Source organism: Puma concolor, chromosome E4, assembly GCF_028749965.1.
Source record: "Puma concolor isolate L17-30 chromosome E4, mPumCon1.1.hap2, whole genome shotgun sequence".
In the NCBI taxonomy this organism is placed as follows: domain Eukaryota; kingdom Metazoa; phylum Chordata; class Mammalia; order Carnivora; family Felidae; genus Puma; species Puma concolor.
Window position 1 is genome coordinate 29,295,041 of NC_141683.1, and position 22,387 is coordinate 29,317,427.

Sequence of the window (22,387 nt, forward strand, 5' to 3'; positions counted from 1 at the left end):
AATACTAAGGTGCAAAGTCCCAGACCACCCGGAGCCTCTGACTACTCGGCAAGGCAGGAACTTTCTGCCCTGAGGCTGGGAACTATGAATGGGGTGGAGCCCATATTCCTGTTTCTGGCTTGAGACCGTGTACTTGCAAGACATCTATCTTCTCTGGACATTCTCACCTGCAGATCAATCTGATAGAGAGGATCCTTAAGGGCATCAGGGTCATCTTCCTCATCATCCTCGTAGTAATCCTCCTCTGTTAGACACAGCCAACACAGAGAGGGGTCAGGGTAGAGGCCGACTGGGCCCCAAGCGGGGAGGCATCACCACACGGCTGAGGTAGAAGGGCTAAAAAAGCCCATGGACCATCCCTTGTGGGCCCACCTCTCCCCTTTCTTTGGTATCCCATTCTTGGTCCCGGTGCACAGAAAAGGTATTTAGCATGGCTGTCCTCTCCTCAGACTGCTTACCATATTTACTTGTAGCGAGAATGTCAGATAAGAGTTGGCCAGCTAAACCATCCTCTTCCTCCTCTTCATCCTCCTCCTGGTCCTCCCACATATCGTTGGAGTCATCTACTTGGAGATGAAAAGCAGCTGGAGCATATACTCACAGATTTTCCCTTCCCAAATGTAAACAGGCCAGAATAGGAGGGTCCCGAGGGTTTCTGCAACGTGGCCTGTGGCCAAGCCCTCCCAATGAGCTTGAGTGGAAGAAACGAGGGTGTTCTGGTGGGTACATAAAAGGATGAAAAGCTCTTGAGAAAAACCGAACAGGAAGGGCTACGCGGCTTGCCTCCTGGCTGCCTCCCACCCCAGCCTCTGAAGAGACTTCACAAGGTAGACCCGAAGAGCAGCTCTTCACGTGCACAGCAATGCTAGCCACGTGGCAGGCATGCTTAAATAAACATTAAAAAACCCCTCAGTGCCTCAATAAGCCAAACTGATAATCTGAATATCATGACTTGATCTGGCAGGCTTAAAAGTTTGCTTGGAATAAGGGCCTGGTGCACCTTGACCCCACTCTGCAGGGGTGGCCTGGCGTGCGGCGTTGGCCTCCATGACGTTGGAAAGCTCATTGATGATCAGCTTCAAGATCTTGACCAGTAAAGGAATGTTTGTCCAGCGCTCAGGGTCTGGAAAGGAAAGGGAAGGCTTCTAGGCAGGCTGTCAGTGGGCTCACTTCTGGCAGTGCCTCCTGTCCTGCAGTGCTCCTCACCAGACACAGTTCACCATCCCTCAGCCTTTCCACCATCCCAGACTATATCCAGCCACCACAGAATGATTTAAAGTTAAATAACTTCATTCTGCTTGGTGTCATAAGAGTTGAGAAGTTAGGACAGCTAAGAGAGTTCAAGAATTAAAGGAGATACGTTTTTGCTGGTGATAAAGCTTGGACACTAAGTGACTGTACAGAGCACAGTACTCTAGTCCCCATGACTCGCAGTTTGAGAAATAGCACGGGTGATTATAAAGCTACAGTTGAAGAGGGCAGCTTTGCATTCACTGCCTACACATCAGTGAAAGCAACCCAATAACAAAGACATGCTGAAAATGGGTATTAGAGCCCCCAAATGAAGCTGGGGAGCCTTGGTACCCGAGATGGCTTTTGGCAGTTTTCAGCCACAGGAAGGAAGCATATGTTCCGATCCTTTGTGTACCTGCAGTTTTCTGTTTCTTTTTTATCAAACCCATCACTAACGACTGTGTTTCAAAAATCTAGATGATAGTACCTCCATGCCTTCCACCCCACACATCCTTAGCCCCCAGGGAGGGTACTGGAGGGCAGCAGCGTCACCCACTTTTGGCTGACTTAGAGCGGGTGCGGATGCCCTCATCCATGCTGTAGATCTCCTCTCCCTTCACGCGGATATCCTGTAGCCGCTTGTCATCTGCATTGATGCCATGCTGGAGCAGTTTACACAGTGCCACAGAGCTGGCAAGAAGAGCCAAAAAGGGTCGATCAGCCACCCATCTAGAGTTTACTCCAAGGAGATAAGCAATTATGCCGTAAGACTCTCTCTTTGATGGTGAGCATTCTGTTCACGACGAATCAGGAGAGATAAGACAGCTCAGCTGAAAGGGGGATTTAGTGCTCATGAGGATGGCCTCGTGAGAGCTTCTGAACTTCTTGGAACAAAGCTGGGGCGGGCACAGATCACAAGGGCTGGCCACACTGAAAGGTGCAATGGGGTGATGAGAACCACTGGAAGGTGAGTCTAGGATAGGAAGTTAGCAAGCCAAGATTAGAAGGCTTAGGTTTATAAAGGAGAATAAGCCACTAGCAGTATTTGGCTGGGTGAAGTCTGTGGCAGAGGAGGATCTCTGGCCGGCTATGAGGAGGAAAAAAAAAACGTGCTATGTGTGTTGACTGTGTTTTGGGAGTTTCAAGATGGCAGCTATTCAAAGACCTGGATTAGCAATAAAGAAATAGAGGAAAAAAGGAATACACGGGGCAGCTTGCTCTATTGAACAAAAACCATTGGAACAAGTCAGGGAAAGAAGAAATACAAGGAGAGGCAGAATGCCCAGAGAAGAAAGAGGGGCCCTACCTGACTTTGCCCTCATACTGTCCATAGAACAGATGCTGTCGACTCGTCCACTCAGCCATCACAAACTCCAGGGCAGGTTTGCCAGTAGGTCCTGGGAGGCTGCACAGGAACTCCAAGAGGGGTTCCAGCTGAGTGTGCACCAGATGAGCGAACACCATGATCAGAGACTAGGAAGTAACAAGAAGGACATCTGCTTCAAGGAAAACAATTTCAGAGATTTAGGAGATGAGAAGGAGTGGGCCGGCCAGTTGAGAAATAGAGAACATGGAGATTTCCTTGTCGGGATTTCTTGGGCCAGAATAGATTTTACTTAACTGTTCTACAAAGACAGTAAGACAGAGTAAAATAACTCAGGACCGGGGCACCTGGGTGGCTCAGTCATTAAGCATCCGACTTTGGCTCAGGTCATGATCTTCTGGTTCATGACTTCGAGCCCCGCATCAGGCTCTGTGCTGACAGCTGGGGACCTGGAGCCAGCCTCAGCTTCTGTGTCTACCTCTCTCTCTGCCCCTCCCCGCCTCATGCCCTGTCTTTCTCTCTCTCTCTTTCTCTCTCTCTCTCTCTCAAACAAACAAAACCTCAGGACCTGTATACTGATTTCCACCTCGACCGCCTGGGGTTGGGGAAAGCCCAGCTCCCCATATCGTCTTACCTGCATGACACTGAGCGTCTCTGCCTGCTGCATCTTACTGAGGATGGCACGAAGAATCTGATCCAGATTCTCCCCCAGCTCCCGCCCTGCCTTGGAGATGAGGGTGGAGACGAGGCGACCCACAAAGGCGGCAGTGAACTCTGAGGTGCGGGGGTCCAGGAGCTGGCTCACCACTTGCATCACGTACCACAGCCCGTTGTGGCCCTGCTCGTCATGCCACTGGGCCACCTGCTCCAGTGTCACTGACACATAAGCCCGCAAGCACTCTCCACCATTCTGGGGAGACAAAGACAGCAAACAACATTAGCAACTGGGAACAGATGCCAGGAGGCCCACAGTCTGCATGGGCAGATGTTACTTAGGGGCCTATGCCACATAAGAGTGATGAGCCCACAGGGTTTGTGGTAGGCACATACCACTGGAGTCGGGACTTTACTGTTACAGACATAGCCATGCACTATATGGTCCTCGCTTCACCTCATCAGCTCCCTCGAAAAAGCACACTTCTGATCACAAGAGATAATGACCAAACAAACCAAGTTTTAACCACAAAGGTCTACCGCTGGTACTGGAAAAACATGTCTAAGATGCAGCAGTGATTAGGGGTACTACAGATATTTATGGGAATAAAGACAGACCTATATGAACCACTGTTTACCTAGATATTTTCAAAGGGCTATTACTTTGCTCACTTTAATTCTGAAAAGACTTCTGTATGGCTCCAGGTCTATATGTCTGTAATCTTGTCCACCGTAGCAATACCCAGATATAGATGGGTAGAATGTCTGGCATCCATACTTTTAAGATTACAATACATCCCAAAGCAGAGCATGTTTGGCTTCCACAGTCTGGACCCTTCCTGGGTGCCCTTGTTAAATATGGATTTAAGAGACCTAGATCTCAAAAGCGTGAGACCGTGTCAGCTTTCTCAGCCTGCTATAAGCCCATGGCTGGGAGCTATCTTTCCTCTTCTAGTCACCAAGGCTCAGATACCTGCATGGTGGCGTTGTCATCTGTGTGAAGGGTGCACTGTGCCACAGCAGGGAAAGCTTGGCAGATGAGTAGCTGGGAAAGGGGAGGCTTTGTATTCCGTACTACCGTGGTCAGGATATCAATGGCAGTCTGAAGAATGGAAGAGAAAAAAGAATTAGAACTGCCTCTAGGGTGGGGCTCAGCAGTGCCCTACAACTAAGATCTTTATTGCATGGATACAACACAGCAACCCAAAGAAAGCTCATTAATTTTCATTAATGAAAGTTTCTGAAAGAAAGGAATAATTAGATAGTAGATAGTGCTCTCAGCTTCCTCCTGATAGCTCATAACTTGCTTAGATATGGGGGTGGGCAGTATACGGCAGCAGAATGGATAGCCCAGCGACGTACTTAGTGGTGCTGTGTAATAATGGCACTCCGTTCAATTCACCGAGGACAAGTAAAGAACAAGAAGGGACATTTTCTTAAAGCCTCAAGAACCACCCGTTGTCCCTGTGGGCAAAGTAGCCCAGGAAGATCACCCTATGAATCTCTTATGCAATTGGTTTCCCGTCAGCGAGGTGGGATCTACAGGTGGTATTTGTACAGCATGTGCACATTCTTCTTCTTCTACCTCCACCCACACCGGTACTGGCCTTGGAACCACTTACCGCACACAGCCCTGCAGGGATCTTGTCTGCTGGGGCCTGCATTATGCTCACTAGAGTAGGAATCAGCCTCATCTGCATTGGGCCCTGACAGGCTTCAATCTGAGACAGCTCCTTGAAGATATCCTGAGCCAGCGAGGCGACGACAGGATCTGAAGTGGATAAGGCAACACAGAATCCCCCCCACCCAATGGTCTGCATGTGCTTCTGGCTTAATGATACCTATTATTTGGCTCTAACCTAAGTTAACAACTTCTGCTTTGCTTACATATTACATATCCGGGACCTAGTGAGGCCATATGAATAACCTGAAAGGACAGGAGAGATGCTAAGTCTCTAAGAGCTAGAATATGCATGATTTCATTAAGTCAGGGACTAGTCAGTAACAGCTACTCCTAAAACAAAATTTGGCTTTTTTTCTGGGCCAATTCTTTTTTTTTTTTCTAAGTTCCAAATTTTTATTTAAATTCTAGTTAGTTAACCTGTAGTGTGATATTGGTTTCAGGAGTAGAATTTAGTGATTCATCACTTCCATTCAGCACCCAGTGCTCATCACAACAAGTGCCCTCTTTAATATCCATCACCCATCTAGCCCATCCCCCACCCACCTCCCTCTATCAACCCTCAGTTTGTTCTCTATCATTATCAGTCTGTTATGGTTTGCTTCCCTCACTCTCTGTCTCTCTTTTTTTCCTCTTCCCATATGTTCATCTGTTTGGGTTCCTAAATTCCAATTCTGGGGCAAATCTTTAATGTCTTTATTCTTGCCTGGATTGATTATGAAACCGAATGCTTAAGGAAAAGAGAAACCCTCCGATTACTTTGTTAAGAAGACACGAAAGTTTCAAAAACTGCCAAAACACTGATTGTCAGGTTCTCACATGTTGAAGGGGAACCATATGCATCTCTTACGGGGGTAGTCATGATAGAAAAAAGAACTCCCAAAGCATTTCCAAGGCCAAAGGTAAAACCCTCAGAAAGCAGAGCCTTGTGAAGAAACAAAACTTTAGCGTGATCTATTTCACCTATGTAAGAAAAATCTCCTGTATCTAGCATGAAGAAATAGAAAAGTGTGCAGTGCACTAAGATATGTGTTAAAAGATCACTGCAGCATTGTTTTAGGAAAAAGTTGGGAACAACTTAGATGTCTATTAACAGAATGGGCACATAAATACGATACAGCCATTTATGGAATATTATGTGATGGTTGAAAAGAATGAGATATATCTAAGAGTGCAATGTGAAAACCTCTCCAGGACACATTTTAGGCGAAAAAGAGAATCAAATAAAATATTTAGTATAATATCATATTATATAACCTCTATCCCTATATCCTCTGTTTCACTATTGGTGCTACTTCTACAAAAACAAATATAGTCAATATTTTTTTGACAATAAAACATTATACAGGTAAAGTGTGTGTTAATACACACTCACTACAGAAAAACTTAAAATGCACTAAAGTATTCAAGGAAAGAAAACACTTGGAATTTCCCCCACCTAGAGAGAACTACTGTTAACATTTTGATGTAGTTTTTTCTGGTATTTTTTCTATATACGTAGCTACAAATTAATCCTTGTCTAAAACAAACCCCAAACTTGGGATTATAGTCTATGCAGTTTGGAAAACCATCTGTTCTTTTATTATACTGTGAGCACTTTCCCATGGCTGAGAAGTATGATTTTTAGAGGCTGTACAGTATTCTACTTTATGGATATAATAAAGGTAATTAATCTTTTTTATTACTTCTAGATTTTTGCTACTATAAAAGCCTTGTGATGAACACTGCTGTTCATAAACCTGTGTATCTACTTCTTCAGTATCTCACTTTGTACACTATAGTTCTAGACCTCTTAGGAAGATTTTGATTTAGTTGCTCAACTTCCTACTTGCTTAACTTGCTATTTAACCCTTTACTCATCATCTTTTATCCCCAGTTCTTACTGCAGTTAAGAGTTACAAGAATAGGTATCCTACCTTTTAAAAACATGTTTATTTATTTTTGTGAGACAGACTAAGTGAGGGAGGGAGGGAGAGAGGAAGGGAGAGAGGGAGTGCGGGAGAGTGGGAAGAAGAGAGGAGGGAGAGAGAGAGACAGAGAGAAAGAGAGAAAATCCTAAGCAGTCCCCACGTTGTCAGCGTAGAGCCTGATGTGGGGCTTGAACCCACCAACTACGAGATTATGACTGTAGCCGAAATCGAGAGTTGGATGCTTAACCGACTGAGCCACCCAGGCACCCCAGCATTCTACTTTTTAGTGCTCCTGTAGCTACAGCACAGCTCTCCTCTTTGCTAAGTGAAAGCCAGTCTTTATTTAGATGCCTAAGACCATCAGACCCAGGGAAAATTTGCACTTAAATTCACCAGCCACCACCACTTTTTCTTGGTGTCCCTTATAACACATGGTCTTGGTGGCATACCGTTACTGTACTTTAGGAAAATGGCGATGGTGAACGGACAGATTTTGCTTTCCATGCTTGCTGTGAATTCTGGGTCTACTGTACAAACGATGCATAGGGTCTCCATCACCAGGTTGAGGACCTCTGAGCTGAACTGGGCTGCTAGGTGAATTAAGCCATCCAGGATACTGGGGAGGAAGGGTTGAAGCACGTGGGTACTCTCCGAGACTTTCAGTTGATCACAATAACTAGAGAGGGAGAAAGAGAGAGAGAGACAGAGAGAGAGAGAGAAAAGCAAGAATTACTCACAAGTGGATCCCTCAATTCCTGGTTTTTCCAATTGTTATCACATGTTACAGCATTTTTACGTGTAGCTTTATGAAGCTACTTGTAGAGTTAGGTTTTACATCTTTCTGTGGCATAGTTTGTAAATATCAGCACCACCAACTCTATGCTAATTTATTTCTGCTTTGGTTTTTGCTATTTCTTTTAAACTTTCATCCCTCTCTCACTGTCATGTATGTTATTATATCCAAATTATTAAGATGTTAATGCCTTGTAATTCCTTAGATTACTGCTTTAATCACATCCTTCAGATTCTGATATATAGTCCTGGTATTTTTCTTACACACACATATATATATATACACACACATTCTTATATATATATATATATATATATATATATGCACACACATACATATATACATATAAATAAAACTTACATATATATATAAGTTTTATTTATTTTTGAGAAAGAGGAAAAGAGAGAGAGAATGAGTGGAGGAGGGGCAGAGAGAGAGGGGGACAGGATCTGAAGCAGGCTCTGTGCTGACAGCAGATAGCCTGATGTGGGGCTCAAAGTCACAAACCATGAGATCATGACCTGAGCTGAAGTCAGGCGCTCAACTGACTGAGCTATCCAGGTGTCCCTATTCCTGTTATTTTTCGAATAGTGTTTTTTTAACATCTTTTCCAACACATTTGTTATTTAGTACACTAACTTTCATGTTGTAACAATTTTGTATTTTTTGGAGTAGTTTTGAGATCAATTTGTATAGATCTTCTATGCAATAAATTTGAATACTATCTGTGCATGATAGGAAAATTGTGTACTAAAATTTGTGTACTATTTGTAGGGTTTAAAGTTTTTTATACATAGTTTTATTCACCTCTATTCAATTAATATTTACTGGATGCTGCTTACCATGTCCAATGTAATAGAATTAAAGACCTATTGTCCGAGTCTTTTGTTTATCTTCAAAATGGCAATAAAAGTCAACAGACACTTTCTCTATGTTACAAGAAACCAGTACAGAAACAAGGCCTTCCGCAGGTACTCAATAAATGTTTTTTCCCCATTTGTTTAAGTGGTTTTACAACCATATTACTTGTGTCAGATGACGGGTTCGAAGGTCCTTAATGAACAGTACAAGTGTGGGCTTTGATCGCAGATTTGTCCATAGACTTTTTGTGTTTTTAGTCCATAACATCTTGATTTTCAATTCCACCTTGCTCTGATCTTTTTCTTTTCTTAAGAGCTGATCTGTCATCTGGCCTTGGTCAGCTCTCAACTCCTTAGACTAGGTTTCGCATTCATCTCTCCACCAGTACTCAGTTGTACTCTACCTCCTCCCTCCCCTCTGCTTCTTCACTCTAATAATTCATAGTTACTGTCCCCTTCTAAAGAACTTGAACCTATACACTCTGGTAGATCAAAAAGATTGTACCATCTACTCAGATCATATGGGAAGCAGGGAAGTTAGACTTTATGCTAAGAGAAGTTAGACTTTATTTTGGAAGCTAGTGTATCTCCAAGTCTTTTACAGATTATTCCTAATACCTTCTTTGCCCTCCCTCAAAGTCTTCAAGAGAAACTGACACCCCAGGAAGATGCTATAGATTTATCCTGTGGCTTCATGTATCACATGGCATATTATGACTTTCTTCTGGGGTACCTGTATCTCAATTTGAAGAGCACAACTGAAGCCATGAGAATTTTATTGTAGGAGCAAAAATATCAGGCTTTTGCTTTATAAAGAGCAGTTAGACAGCTAAAATAATACAAATTGTAGCAGTGGGGGCTGGAGGCAGAGACATCAGTTAGGAACCTACTGCAGCACTTCAGGCACAAGAAGTTGAGAATACAAGCTAGGGTAGTAGCAGTAGGAGAAGAGATGAAAAGCTAAGGAACCAAGACCTAAAAGGCAGAGATCTGGGATCTCCACTTTTACTAAAACAGGAAATACAAGATCTCCTTAAGATTTAAAGGTATTGATTCTTAAAAAAATAAAAAGTACCAATTTCTTTTACTAAAACAGAGAATACATGTAGGGCAGGCTTGGAGGCGGTCAGCAGTAACCTCAGGAGCGGATGTGTTAATTTTAAGATACTTATATAAGATATCTACCATGGCATTAATTAAGTAGAGGATATGTTACTTTAGAGCTCTGGAGAAAGGCTGGCATTAGCTATGATATGGGAAATGTGACACAAGTAAAAGTATTTATTGATTGATACCTTGTTTCAGAAATGATTTCAGGCAGTTTGCAATGATTACATAGGTTATGACACGGAAGGATAAATTAAAACCAGGGCAAAAGAAGAAAAGCAAAGGTGGAACGATGACCATTAAAAAGTTGCTAGTGAATTAGAAAGAACAGTTTCAGTGATGTCATAAGGACATAAGCCAGATTGTAACTGGTTGGGAAGCTGAATAGGGAAATGACCAACTGGAGAATCTTGGCTGTGAAGGTAAGAATAGCCAAGATCCCTTCATAAGACAATTTTTAACCTGTGATCCAGAGATGGTGTCAAGAGATCCAGCCTTTGATAGATCATATAAAATTTTATAAACATGTATGAGTGTCCATTTTTCTGGTGTTCAAAACTTTTGTCACCTTTCCAGAGAGCTCTGCTTTACCTTTCAAGCAAATTGCTGCCCATGTAGTCAGAGACTTGAACATTATTTTTTTGAAAGTTTTCTTCACATAATTTTCTTTAAAAAAAAAAAAAATTTTTTTTTAAACTTTATTTATTATTGAGAGACAGAGAGAGCGTGAGCAGGGGAGGGTCAGAGAGAGAGGGAGACAAAGAATCTGAAGCAGGCTCCAGGTTCTGAGCTGTCAGCACAGAGCCCGACGTGGGGCTCAAACTCACAGACCGTGAGATCATGACCTGAGCAGAAGTCGGAGGCTCAACTGACTGAGCCACCCAGGCACCCCTCTTCACATAATTTTCTGACTATAAAAGTAATATAAACAAATAAATTTTTTAACTTAATTTTTTTCAGTTTTATTGAGGTACAATTGCCATGTAACATTATAAGTTATTTAAAGGGTACACTGTGGTGATCTAATATATACATACACTGGGAAAGGTTTCCCCTCATCTAGTTTGTTAACACATCCAACACCTCATATATCTTTTTTTTTTTTTTTTTTTGGTGAGATAATTTAGTTTTTATTCTCTCGGCAAATTTCAATTATACAACACAGTGTTATCGACTATAATCACATTTTATTTTAGATCCTCGGATCTTGTTCACCTTATAGAGTGTACCCTTTTATCAACCTCTTCCTATTTCCCCCACCTCCCAGCAACCACTTTCTACTATTTTCTAATTTTTAGGTTCCGCATGTAAGTGATACCATGCAGTATTTGTCTTTCTCTATTTCACTTCGCATGATGCCTTCAAGGTCCATTATTGTTGTTGCAAATGGCAGAATTTCTTTCTTTCTCAGAGCTGAGTAATATTCCGTTGCATATGTATACCACATCTTTATCCCTTCATCCGCTGACACAGACTTAGGCTGTTCCCATAATGTTGGCTAGTATAAATAATGAGCAGTGAACAAGGGAAGTGCCAGCTCTTCCAGATGCTTTCATTTAAGAAAAAGTTTTTTAAAAAATGTTTATTTTTGAGAGAGAGAGAGAGAGAGAGAGAGAGAGAACGAGTGGGGGAGGGGCAGAGAGAGAGGGAGACACAATATCCAAAGCAGACTCCAGGTTCTGAGTTGTCAGCACATAGCCTGACACGGGGCTCAAACTCCTGAACTGTGAGATCATGACCTGAGCTGAAGTCGTACGCTTAACCGACTGAGACACCCAGGCGCCCCTCCTGCTTTCATTTTCTTCAGATATACACCCCAAAGTGGGACTGTCAGATGATATGGGAGTTCTATTTAAATTTTTTGAGGAACTGCTACGTTTTTCATATACTGCTTTACCAAACAATATACATTCCCACCAACAGTACACAAGGGTTCCCTATGCACATCCTCATCAACACCAGTTATCCTGTCCCTTTTGGATGACAGCCATTCTAACACGTGTGAAGTGTTATCTCATTGTGGTTTTGATTTGCGTTTCCCTGATAATTAGTGATGTTGAGCACCTTTTCATTTACCTATTGGCCATTATGTCTTCTTTGGAAAAGTGTGTATTCAGTTTCTCCACCATTTTTTAACTGGATTGTTTTATTCGCTATTGAGTTCCTTACATATTTTTAATATTAATCTCTATCAGATATATATGATTTACAAACATTTTCTCCCATTTTATAGGGTGCCTTTTCACTTTGTTGATGGTTTCCTTTGCTGTGCAAAAGCTTTTTTAGTTTGATGTAGTCCCACTTATTTATTTTTGCTTTTGTTGCCTTTGTTCTTGGTGTCAGATTCAAAAAAACCACTGACTAAACCAATCCAAGGATCTTAACTTCCATGTTTTCTTTTAGGAGTTTCATGGCTTTAGGTCTTACATTCAAATTTTTAACCTGAATTTACTTTGTTGTACTGTATAAGGGTCCAGTTTCTTTCTTTTGCATGTGGCTGTCCAGTTTCCCCAACACCATTTATTGAAGAGACTATATTTTTCCCTATTGTGTATTTTTGGCTCCTTTGTTGTAAATTAATTGACTATATATGTGTGGGTTTATTTCTCCACTCTCCATTCTGTTCCACTGATCTATGTATCTGTTTTATGGCAATACCATACTGTTTTGACTACTACAATTTTGTAATTTAGTTTGAAATCAGGGAGTGTGATGCCTCTAGTTTTGTTGTTCGTCCTCAATATTGCTTTGACCATTCAGGGTCTTTTGTGATTCCATACAAAGTTTAGGATTATTTGTTTTATCTCTGTGAAAAATGTCCCTGGGATTTTGATTGCACTGAATCTGTAAATTGTTTTTGGGAGTGCGAACTTTATTTTTTGAGAGAGTGTGTGTGTGCAGGGTTGGGGGCAGAAGGCGAGGAAGAATCTTAAGTGGGCTTCGCGCTCATTGCGGAACTCGATGCAGGGCTTGATCTCACGAACCATGAGATCATGACCTGTGTAGAAGTTAAGAGTCAGATGCTTAACTAACTGAGCCCCTCAGACACCCGAGGAGTGTGAACATTTTAACAATAATTCTTCCAATGCATTAGCATGGAATTACCTTTCCATTTATTTGTGTTTTCTTCAATTTCCTTCTTCAATGTCTATAGTTTTCTTTTTTAAAAAAAGATTTTATTCTTAAGTAATCTCTACACCATACATGGGGCTCAAACTTACAACCCTGAGATCAAGAGTTACACGCTCAACCAGCTGAGCCAGCCAGGTGCCCCAACTCAATGTCATATAGTTTCCAGGGTATAAATCTTTCACCTACTTGGTTAAATTTATTCTTTGAGGTTTTATTGTTTTTGATGCAATTATAAATAGCATTGTTTTAAAAAATGTTTTTCATTATTAGAAATGCAACCAAGTTTTGCATATTTTGTCCTATAATTTTCCTGAATTCATTTGTCAGTTCTAACAGTTTTTTTGGTGGAGTCTTTACTGTTTTCTATTTATAATATCATGACAACTGCAAAGAGAGACAATTTTATATCTTCCTTTCCAATTTGGATCCCTTTTCTTTCCTAACTGCTCTAGGTAAAACTTTCAGTACTATGTTGAATAGGAATGGTAAGAGCAGACATCCTTGTCTTATTCTTGATCTTAGAGGAAAAGATTCCAGAGTTTCATTGTTGAGTATGATGTTAGCTGTGAATGTGTCACAGTGGCCTGTATTGTGTTAAGATATGGTCCTACTATACCCACTGTTGAAAGATTTTATCATGAATAGATATTGAATTTAATCAAATGCTTTTCCTACATCTATTGAGATAATCATATGATTCTTAGCTTTCATTCTATTAAGTGGTATATCACATTTATTGGTTTATATATGTCGAACCATCCTTGCATCTCAGGGATGAATCCCACTTGATCATAGCGTGTGATCCTTTAAATGTACTGTTGAATTTGGTTTCCTAGTATTTTGCTGAGGACTTTTGCATCTATATTCATCAGGGACATTGGCCTGTAGTTTTCTTGTTCTGTCCTTGTTTGGTTTTGGTATCAGAATAATGCTGGCTTCATAAAATGAGTTTGGAAGTGCTCCCTCCTTTTAAGTTTTTTGGAAAAGTCTGAGCAAGGATTGTTATCAATTCTTTAAATGTCTGGTAGAATTCATCTGGTCCTGGTTTTTCTTTTATGGGAAGTTTCTGATTACTGATCCAATAACTTGTTAATGGTCTGTTCAGATTATTTATTTTTTCATGATTCAGTCTTGGTTAGCTATAGGTTTCTAGGAATTTCTCCATTTCTTCCAGATGTCCAGTTTGTTGGCATGTAACTGTTTATAGTAGCCTTTTATGATCCGTTTCATTTCTGTGGTATTCAGTTGTAATGTCTCCTTTCATTTCTGATTTTATAGCTGTTCTCCTCTCATTTCTTTTTAGTCTAGCTAGAGTAGGTCAGTTTTGTCTTTTCAGAAAACACAGTTCTCAGTTTAGTTGGTCTTTTCTATTATTTCCCTGGTCTCTATTTTTGCTCTGATCTTCCTATGGTTAACTTTGAGCTTAGTTTGTTCTTTTTCTAGTTCCTGAGATGTAAAGTTTGGTTGAGATTTTTTTGTTTGTTTGTTTATTCTTTTTTTTAAATTTTTTTTTTCAACGTTTATTTATTTTTGGGGGGACAGAGAGAGACAGAGCATGAATGGGGGAGGGGCAGAGAGAGAGGGAGACACAGAATTGGAAACAGGCTCCAGGCTCTGAGCCATCAGCCCAGAGCCTGACGCGGGGCTTGAACTCACGGACCGCGAGATCGTGACCTGGCTGAAGTCGGACGCTTAACCGACTGCGCCACCCAGGCGCCCGTTTGTTTATTCTTAATGTAGGTTTACTTCTATAAACTTCCCTCTTAAAACTGCTTTTGCTGCATCCCATAAGTTTTGGTATGTTATATTTCCATTTTTGTTTATTTCAAGACAGTTTTCTATTTTTCTATTTCTTCTTTCCATGGATTGTTTAAGAGTGTGTGGTTATTTTTCATGTATTTGTGAATTTTCCAGTTTTCCTCCTGTAACTGATTTCTAGTGTCATTTCACTGTGATTGGAAAAGATAGTTTTCCTAGGAGTTGTTTTGTGACCTAACACATGACTTTTCCTGGAGAATGTTCCATGCATGCTTGAGAAGAACGTGTATTCTGCTGCTGTTGGACAGAGCACTCTGTATATATCTATTAGGTGCCTGTAGTCAAAAGTATAAAGGCCAATATCTCCTTACTGATTTGTTTGGATGATTTATCCATTGTTGAAAGTGGGGTACTGAAGTCCCCTACGATTACTATATTATTGTCTGTTTCTCCCCACCCGCCCCCCCTCTTTTTTAAAATTTTATGAGAAAGACAGAGCAAGAGAGAGAGCACATACACATGCTAGCAGGGAAGAGGGGCAGAGGGAGAGGGAGAGACAGGAAGAGGGAGAAGGGGAGAAGGGGAGAAGGAGAGAAGGAGAGAAGAAGAGAGGGAGAGAGGGAGAGAGGGAGAGAGGGAGAGAGGGAGAGAGGGAGAGAGGGAGAGAGGGAGAGAGGGAGAGAGGGAGAGAGGGAGAGAGGGAGAGGGAAAGACAGAGGGAGAGAGAGAGGGAGAGGGAGATAGAGAGAGAAACACCCCAAGCAGGCTCCATGCTGTCAGTGTGGAGCCTGACACAGGGTTCAATGTGGGGCTTGATCCCATGACTCTGAGACCATGACCTGAGCTGTCTGAGGCACCCAGGTGTCCCTATTTCTCCTTTCAGACGTTAGTATTTGCTTAATATATTTAGGTGCTCCAATGTCAAATGTACATATATTTGTTATATCTTGATGAATTGACTCATTTATCATTACCTAACAATATTTTTTTGTCTCTTGTACAGCTTTTGAGCTAAAGTCTATTTTATCTGATAAAAATACAGCTACCCTTGCTTTCTTTTGGTTTCTATTTGCATGGAATAGTTTTTCCATCCCCTCACTTTGAGCATATGTGTCTTGAAGGGAGTCTCTTGTAGGTAGTATATAAATTGGGTCTTTTTAAAAATCCATTCAGCTACTCTGGGCTTTTCATTAGAGATTTAAATCCATTTACATTGAAAGTAATTTTTGATAAGTGAAGACTTACTAATGCCACTTTATTATTTCCTCTTCTGTAGTTTCCTTGTTCCTTTCTTCCTCTCTTGCTGTCTTCCTTTGTGAATTTATGATTTCCCATAGTGGAATGTTTTGATTCTGTTGTCTATTGTAGATTTTTGCTTTGTGGTTATTCTAAGGCTTACAGAAAACATTTATAGATATAGCCATTTATTTCACAATGGTAGCTCTGATTGTATACAAAAGTTCTACCCTTTATTCCCTCTCATGTTTTTGACGTCACAATTTCACTTTTTATAGTGTATATTCACTAACAAGTTACTTAGCTATTTATTTTGTCCTTTAACTTTTAGAGTTAAGTGTTTAACACACCACCAGGTTACAGTATTAGAGCATTCTGAATCTGATTATATACGTATCTTTACCAGTGTGTAGTATATTTCATATTACTAATTTCATTTCAGCTTAAAGAATTCCTTTCAGCACTTCTTGTAAGGTAGGTCTAGTGGTGAAGAATTTCTTCAGCTTTGTTTGAGACACTTTATCTTGTCTTTGTTCCCGAAGACCATCTTTGCCGCATATTCTTGGTTGGCAGTTTTTATTTTCGGTACTTTGAATATATCATCCCATTCTCTTCTGGCCTGTGAGGTTTCTAATGCAAAATCAGCCGATAATCTTACGGGGATTCCCTTGTATGAGAGAACATTTTTTTCTCTTTCTACTTTAAAATCCACTTGATTTTAGACAGTTTTATTATAATGTATATTGGAGATCACTTTAAACTGAAATTTGGGGGTGAAATATTAGCTTCATGAACTTGGATGTATACTTTCTCCTCAGATTTGGAAAGTTCTCAGACACTTTTTCTTTCTTTCCTTCTTTCTTTCTAATGTTTATTTATTTATTTGGAGAAAGACAGAAAGAGAAGAAGAGAGAGAATCCCAAGCAGGCTCCATTCTCAGTGCAGAGCCCAGTGTGGGTCTTGATCTCACAACCATGAAATCATGACCTAAGCTGAAATCAAGAGTCTGACGTTTAACCTGTTGAGTGACCCCAGGTGTCCCTCAGACATTATTTCTGTAAGTAAGCTTTCTGCCCCCTTCTACCTCTCCTTCTGGGGCTCCAATTTATTCACAGGTTGTTTCTCCTAATGGTATCCCAAAGTTCACATAGGTTTTCTTCATTCTTTTTCATTCTTTATTCTTTGACCTCCTTGAGTGGGTAATTTCAAGGTCTTGTCTTCTACCTTACAGGTTCTTTCTTTCCTCTGCTTGAGCTGTTCTGCTGTTGATGGTCTCTGTTGCATTTTTTTCTTTCATTCATCGTATTCTTCACCTCCAGAATTTCTGCTTGGTTCTTTTTCATGATTTCTGTCTTTGTTGAACTTCTCATTTTGTTTATGTATTGTTTTTCTGATTTCATCAATTTGTTTTTCTGTTTTCTTACAGCTCACTGAGCTCCTTAAAATAGCTCTTTTGGATTCTTTATCAGGTATATCATAGATTTCTATCTTTGGGGTCAGTTACCAGAAAATTATTGTGTTCCTTTTGTGGTGTCATGTTTCTTTGATTTTTTCATGTTCCTTGAAGTCTTTCTTGTATTGCTGTCTTCACAAGTGAAGTAACAGTTACTTCCTCCAGTCTTTATTGACTGACCCCTTCAAAGTGTCCAATCTTGGACTCTTCTGCCCCAGTGGTATGCTGGAATTCCTCTGTTGGACTCCTGAACTTCCACAGAGGTTCCCTCATCCATGAGTGGATTGTCTAAATCTGTGTTCTCCAGGACCACAGCTGAAAGGGAGTGGAGCCAGTTCATGGGCTACTTCAGGGTCCACATCTGGGATTGAGGTCTGTATTCCTATTATGCAACACACAATTGGGTAAGATTCTCTTGGGTACTTAGTGTGTGGTGCTGGTGATAGAATCCAAGCCAAATGGGGCTGTAGCCATGCCCTCAAGGGCATGGAGCTGTGTCTCAGGCTACAGCCAGGGCTAGGGTTGGTGTATCGGCTGCTGGGGTGTGGGCCCATCCTCTCAAAATGGCTCTCCTTGTTTTTGGATGGCATTGGGGTTTCACAGTCTCCTCTCTGGGTCTCACAGCTCCCACAAAGACATGTTGTCCACCATAAGATGCCAAGTTATTGTTGAGGGAGAGACACTAGTGAAGGGTGTCTTATTCAGTTATCTGGCTTACATCATTTCCCTTCAATGCTTTCTAAAGACATATATAATGCACAACATCTCAATCTCTGCTTCAAAAGGTAAGAAGACAGCGCAGATAGGTAGAAGATGAGTTTTGTACTTTTAGGATTTTAGGTAGTTTTTAGGATTCAACTGAGACTTTTAATTTTGGACTTTAATATGTTTGTTAAAGCAACAATGCTCCATCTGATCTTGGTAGGAATATAAATAAATGACTAGCTGAGCAACTAGTATACTGGCTGTGAAAAAGAGGTAAAATTGGGAAAAAAGAAGCAGTGTTTCTAGGCTACGTTATCCCAAACTTAACTTCAAATACAGAGAAATCAATCAACAAAATGACCTGGCTCTAATCCCACTTCTATAATTCTTTAATGTGCAATCCTATGCATGTTACTTATCTCTTGATGCCACGTTCCTGATATGGTTTCTTTCCCTCTCCACTCACCATTTTGTAGGAGATCTTCATCAGAAATTTCTAAGCAACATAATCTACTGGTCAAATGCTGTTTGGGACTTCTACTTTGAGTAATTTTCTCTTCAGTAGCGTGTAACACCCTAAGGTGGTGTACTCACCCCCAGATGGCTCTCACAGCAGATATTCGAACGGATGGGGGTTGTGTCTCATGAAGACCACTAACTGTTGCCTGTAGAAACTGCTGGATCAATTCAGGAGACATAGCAACAGTGAACCGACTGGCAGCCCAAAGTGCCCGGCCCAAGAGAAAAGGAGACACTGGGAGGAAGAGAGACCAATTAGGGGTTGAACAATAAAAAGGTTCTGTTACTTGCCCTTTCTCCTTCCCACCTCCATCCGCAACTTGTCACAGTAACCGGATACTACATAATATATACAACTTACTCAAGGAAAAAGCATGACCTTATAAGATAAAAGCAAATATATGACCTTTGGTACAGAATCATTTTCCCAGTTTCACTTTGCACTATTTGCAAAGTAGATATTGAATATTCTTAGGCTAAAAGGACTTACCTCCCTCATTCCCATCCCTAGCTCTCATTATCCTTTACCTGCACTACTAGTTAGTCCTCTAAATGTCTTCTCCATTGCCAGTTGTTCCTACTCTTGGACCATCGTTGGAACATTGTAAATCATAGATAGTTCTGTCATTATTTAGTATCTATCAATAAATTCCATAGTCTACCAAATAAAGACCATTTTAGTTAAGCCTTATATTCAACACCCCCTGAGGTCAATGACTAGCATTACCTGTGATTTCCCTTTATGCCTTCTAAACTCAACCATACACCCCTCCCAGCAACTCACATCTTACTTTGCCATTTCTGTGCTTTGTATATAGGCCAACACATTCACTGCTACTTGCATAACCGAACTGACTTCTTGGGCTAAAGTAATCCTAACTATCTCTGTGCTGCTGTAATCCTATGTCTTTAGCTTTCTTACATGTAGCATATTTTGTTGGATATTCCAGCCACCAGTGTAAGACGACTACTACCCCCCCAGCCCCACCCCTGCCCCTGCTTACTATAACCTGCCTGATGACAGAGACTATACTTACTCAGCTTGTCACAGGGCTTAACTTAGTTACTTGTAAACATGTAGTTGATGAGAATTATTGAGCAGAACCTAACAACCTGTGCCATTCATATAATTTAAAATACATGCTAATTTATGTAATACAGAGTAGCAGCTCTCAAAGTATGGTCTAGGGACTCTTGGGAGTCCCAAAAGTTAAAACTTTCATGGTGATATCAAGACATTATCCATCTTTTTCACTCTCACTCCTTCTCAAGTGTACAGTGGAGTTTTCCAGAGGTCATCTGATGTGCTGACACCACAGCTCTGACAGCTAATGAAATGTATGCTTGCAATTCTTGTGTTTTAGAAACTTCTGTTTTAATTTTTAATATGTTAAGTATTGACACAGAAAATTCACACAAAAATCTCTTTCGGACCACTGATAATTTTTAAGAGAGCAAAGAGGTCCTGACACCAGAAAGCTTGAGAATGGCTGGTGTAGAAAAGTTTTTAACTGTAGGCAGGACAACTGTCTCAATTGTAAATATTCTCAAGTCTCCACGAATTTTTGAAGGTTCTTTACCAGGGTAAATTCTATAAAAAATATGTTGATGGATTTGAGAACTTTGAACACTTTCATTCAACACATAATTATGAAATGTCTATTATATGCAAAGCATTGAGGGATACAAACATGTATTAGACATGATTTCTATTTTCTTATATTTTATTTCTTATATTCTAGTATGAAAAAAGAAAACATATTCACCAGTGTAAGTTAAGTATAGAGTGAAAAAGGATATTCCCAATGGGTCTGAGCTCTGGATGTTCAACCACTTTAATTCTGTGATTCAGAGAATGGAGGTGATGCCACACATATCTTGTAATAGATTACCTATTTAGAGTCAGAGTAGAATGCTTTCAAATGGCTTCAGCTACTCAAACGGCTAGCCTACGAGTGAGAGGCAAGTGAACGGATTGAGAATAGAGCAAACAATGCCACATGTCCCGTGATTTACGTATTTGGACAAAGCAAAGATGACCTTTTGTAATGGGGGAAGTCTCTAAGGATCAGAATAAGGCATGGCATAGGCAGAAACAATGTAGCTGAAGATGGCAAAGAGAGAAATGATGATTCTTAATGACTGCTCTACATTGCTGGAGAAATAAATCTAATATAGTAGAGCCTACTTTTTTTTTTTTTAAGGCAAGTAGCTAACATGAACATGAGAAGGGAACATTCTAATTATCTGGATATTGGCCAAGAATAAAGTTTGAGAAAAAAGACAGGAAACAAACAGGAAGAATGACACTGACATAAACTGTCTAAAGGTAGTTTGGACTTAATAATGACAGAACTCAAGCCAAAATTCTTAAGGTACAGCAACCAAATCTGCATCCTATTCAAATGCCAAAACCATCCATAAATGTGAGCACAGATTTGGAAGGGAAGTAAACAGAGTGGAAAAATTATGAATGTGGCAATATCAGTATCTTTGTTGGCAAAGCTTGAGCCACGGTCTCTAGGCTGTGTTAGAAGTTTAGATGAGTTCAAGCTCTATGGTGGAAAAGAATTTTCCACCCTAAGGACACATGAATATCTGGCCTACCTATCTAAATGAACAATATAACTGAGTTGATGACAGGCGTGAATCCTGGCATTGTACTAAAATGTACCTGAGAGGTTGAGGTCTGCAAGGATGACATTGGTCAGGAACCCATGCATGTCAAAATGGATCCTGCCATTCTTCACACTGTCAGTGATGATGGACTTCACCGAGCCAAGGGCAAGCATGCATGCCTCATGTATCTTCCACCTGCAAAAGTGATACCATAGCCTGGTAAAACAAACTACACTGCCAAAAAGACATCTGAAGGAAGTAGAAACATGAATGGGTAGTCCAGCACAATCTGACCCAAAAGGGACATTTATCTGCCCTTCTAATCTAAACCTACAGCTGAAAACAGGGAAATTTAATAACAGATTTTTCTAATTAAAAACAAAGTAAAGGTCCTTCCCTTCAAGGCTTTCAGAATCAAGGGGTACAATAAAAGCATCTTAACCAATTATTTTAAGGTTGGGAGGATGGCTTTAAAACACATGATTCAAAGCAAGGATCTGCCTCAGATCTGATGCCCAGAACATGTCCCTAAGTTAAGTATCAGTTGCTCACTCTTACCAGTGTTCGGTGCCGCTGTTTTTGGTTTGCTCAGCCTCTTGTAAGTGCCGGGTGGCTGCAGCAGCCAGGGCCGCTGCACTCTCATTCTGGAAATCAGTGGCCACAGCCTAGGGAGAGAGGGGAGGGCTAATAAACCTATCTGTGCAATTAAACCCATCTTAATTGCAAACTGCAAATTTAATTGCAAACTCAATGGTTCACGCTCATTCACACATACATGCCAAGTCCCAATTAGGCATATTAAAAATATAACCCTTATTAGTTCAGGGTCTTTAATGGAATTAAAGTAGTATTTCTGCAGTGCCTAGCCTTGTAAAGCTAACAAAATGTAAAGCTCTCTGGCTATATTGAGCAGAGTATAAGTGAGCAATGATTAATTCAGCCTCGAATGAAGCTTATTTATTTATTCTGGGAGCTTGACTGTAGAAATAAAAGGCTAATCTACGAACTGAAACTTAGTTGTGATCTTTCATAGGTGCCTTAGAAATACTAAAGGTAATGAGAAGTGAGTTCGCTAATAACGAGAACCTCTCACCCAACAGAACACAAGAGGCAGTTTCTTCACACAACTTCAACCCAGAGACAATTCTATGCTCTAGTGAGAGCCAAAGAAAACAGCAGATGTTTGTTTGGATGTTCATCTCTCAGTAATCTAATTTTTAAAAAATGTTTGCCAACACCTGGTTTATGCTACAGATTCTGGCTTAAGAGTGAATTAAACTGAATGTTCCTGATTCAATTACCCTTATTAGAACACTTTATCCTCTGCACAATTTTTACATCTAATATTTACTTGTAAACCCAAACCAGCAGGAATGACTTTGGAATTCCCGAGTCTCAAACTT

At 40.6% G+C, this 22,387-nt stretch overlaps 1 protein-coding gene across 1 annotated transcript in view; it reads right to left on the minus strand.

Moving 5' to 3' along the window:
* IPO9 (importin 9) overlaps positions 1-22,387 on the minus strand; it is a 56,615-nt gene that overhangs the window by 4,254 nt on the left and 29,974 nt on the right. Inside the window, exons 12-23 of the mRNA XM_025920985.2 lie at positions 21,543-21,649; positions 21,040-21,179; positions 18,441-18,600; positions 7,252-7,478; positions 4,834-4,982; positions 4,185-4,313; positions 3,192-3,467; positions 2,540-2,706; positions 1,790-1,923; positions 1,001-1,123; positions 459-563; positions 168-244 (exon numbers count right to left, since the gene is read on the minus strand). Coding sequence (XP_025776770.1) covers positions 168-244; positions 459-563; positions 1,001-1,123; positions 1,790-1,923; positions 2,540-2,706; positions 3,192-3,467; positions 4,185-4,313; positions 4,834-4,982; positions 7,252-7,478; positions 18,441-18,600; positions 21,040-21,179; positions 21,543-21,649 — 1,794 coding nt within the window. The remainder of the gene's footprint in view (positions 1-167; positions 245-458; positions 564-1,000; positions 1,124-1,789; positions 1,924-2,539; positions 2,707-3,191; positions 3,468-4,184; positions 4,314-4,833; positions 4,983-7,251; positions 7,479-18,440; positions 18,601-21,039; positions 21,180-21,542; positions 21,650-22,387) is intronic.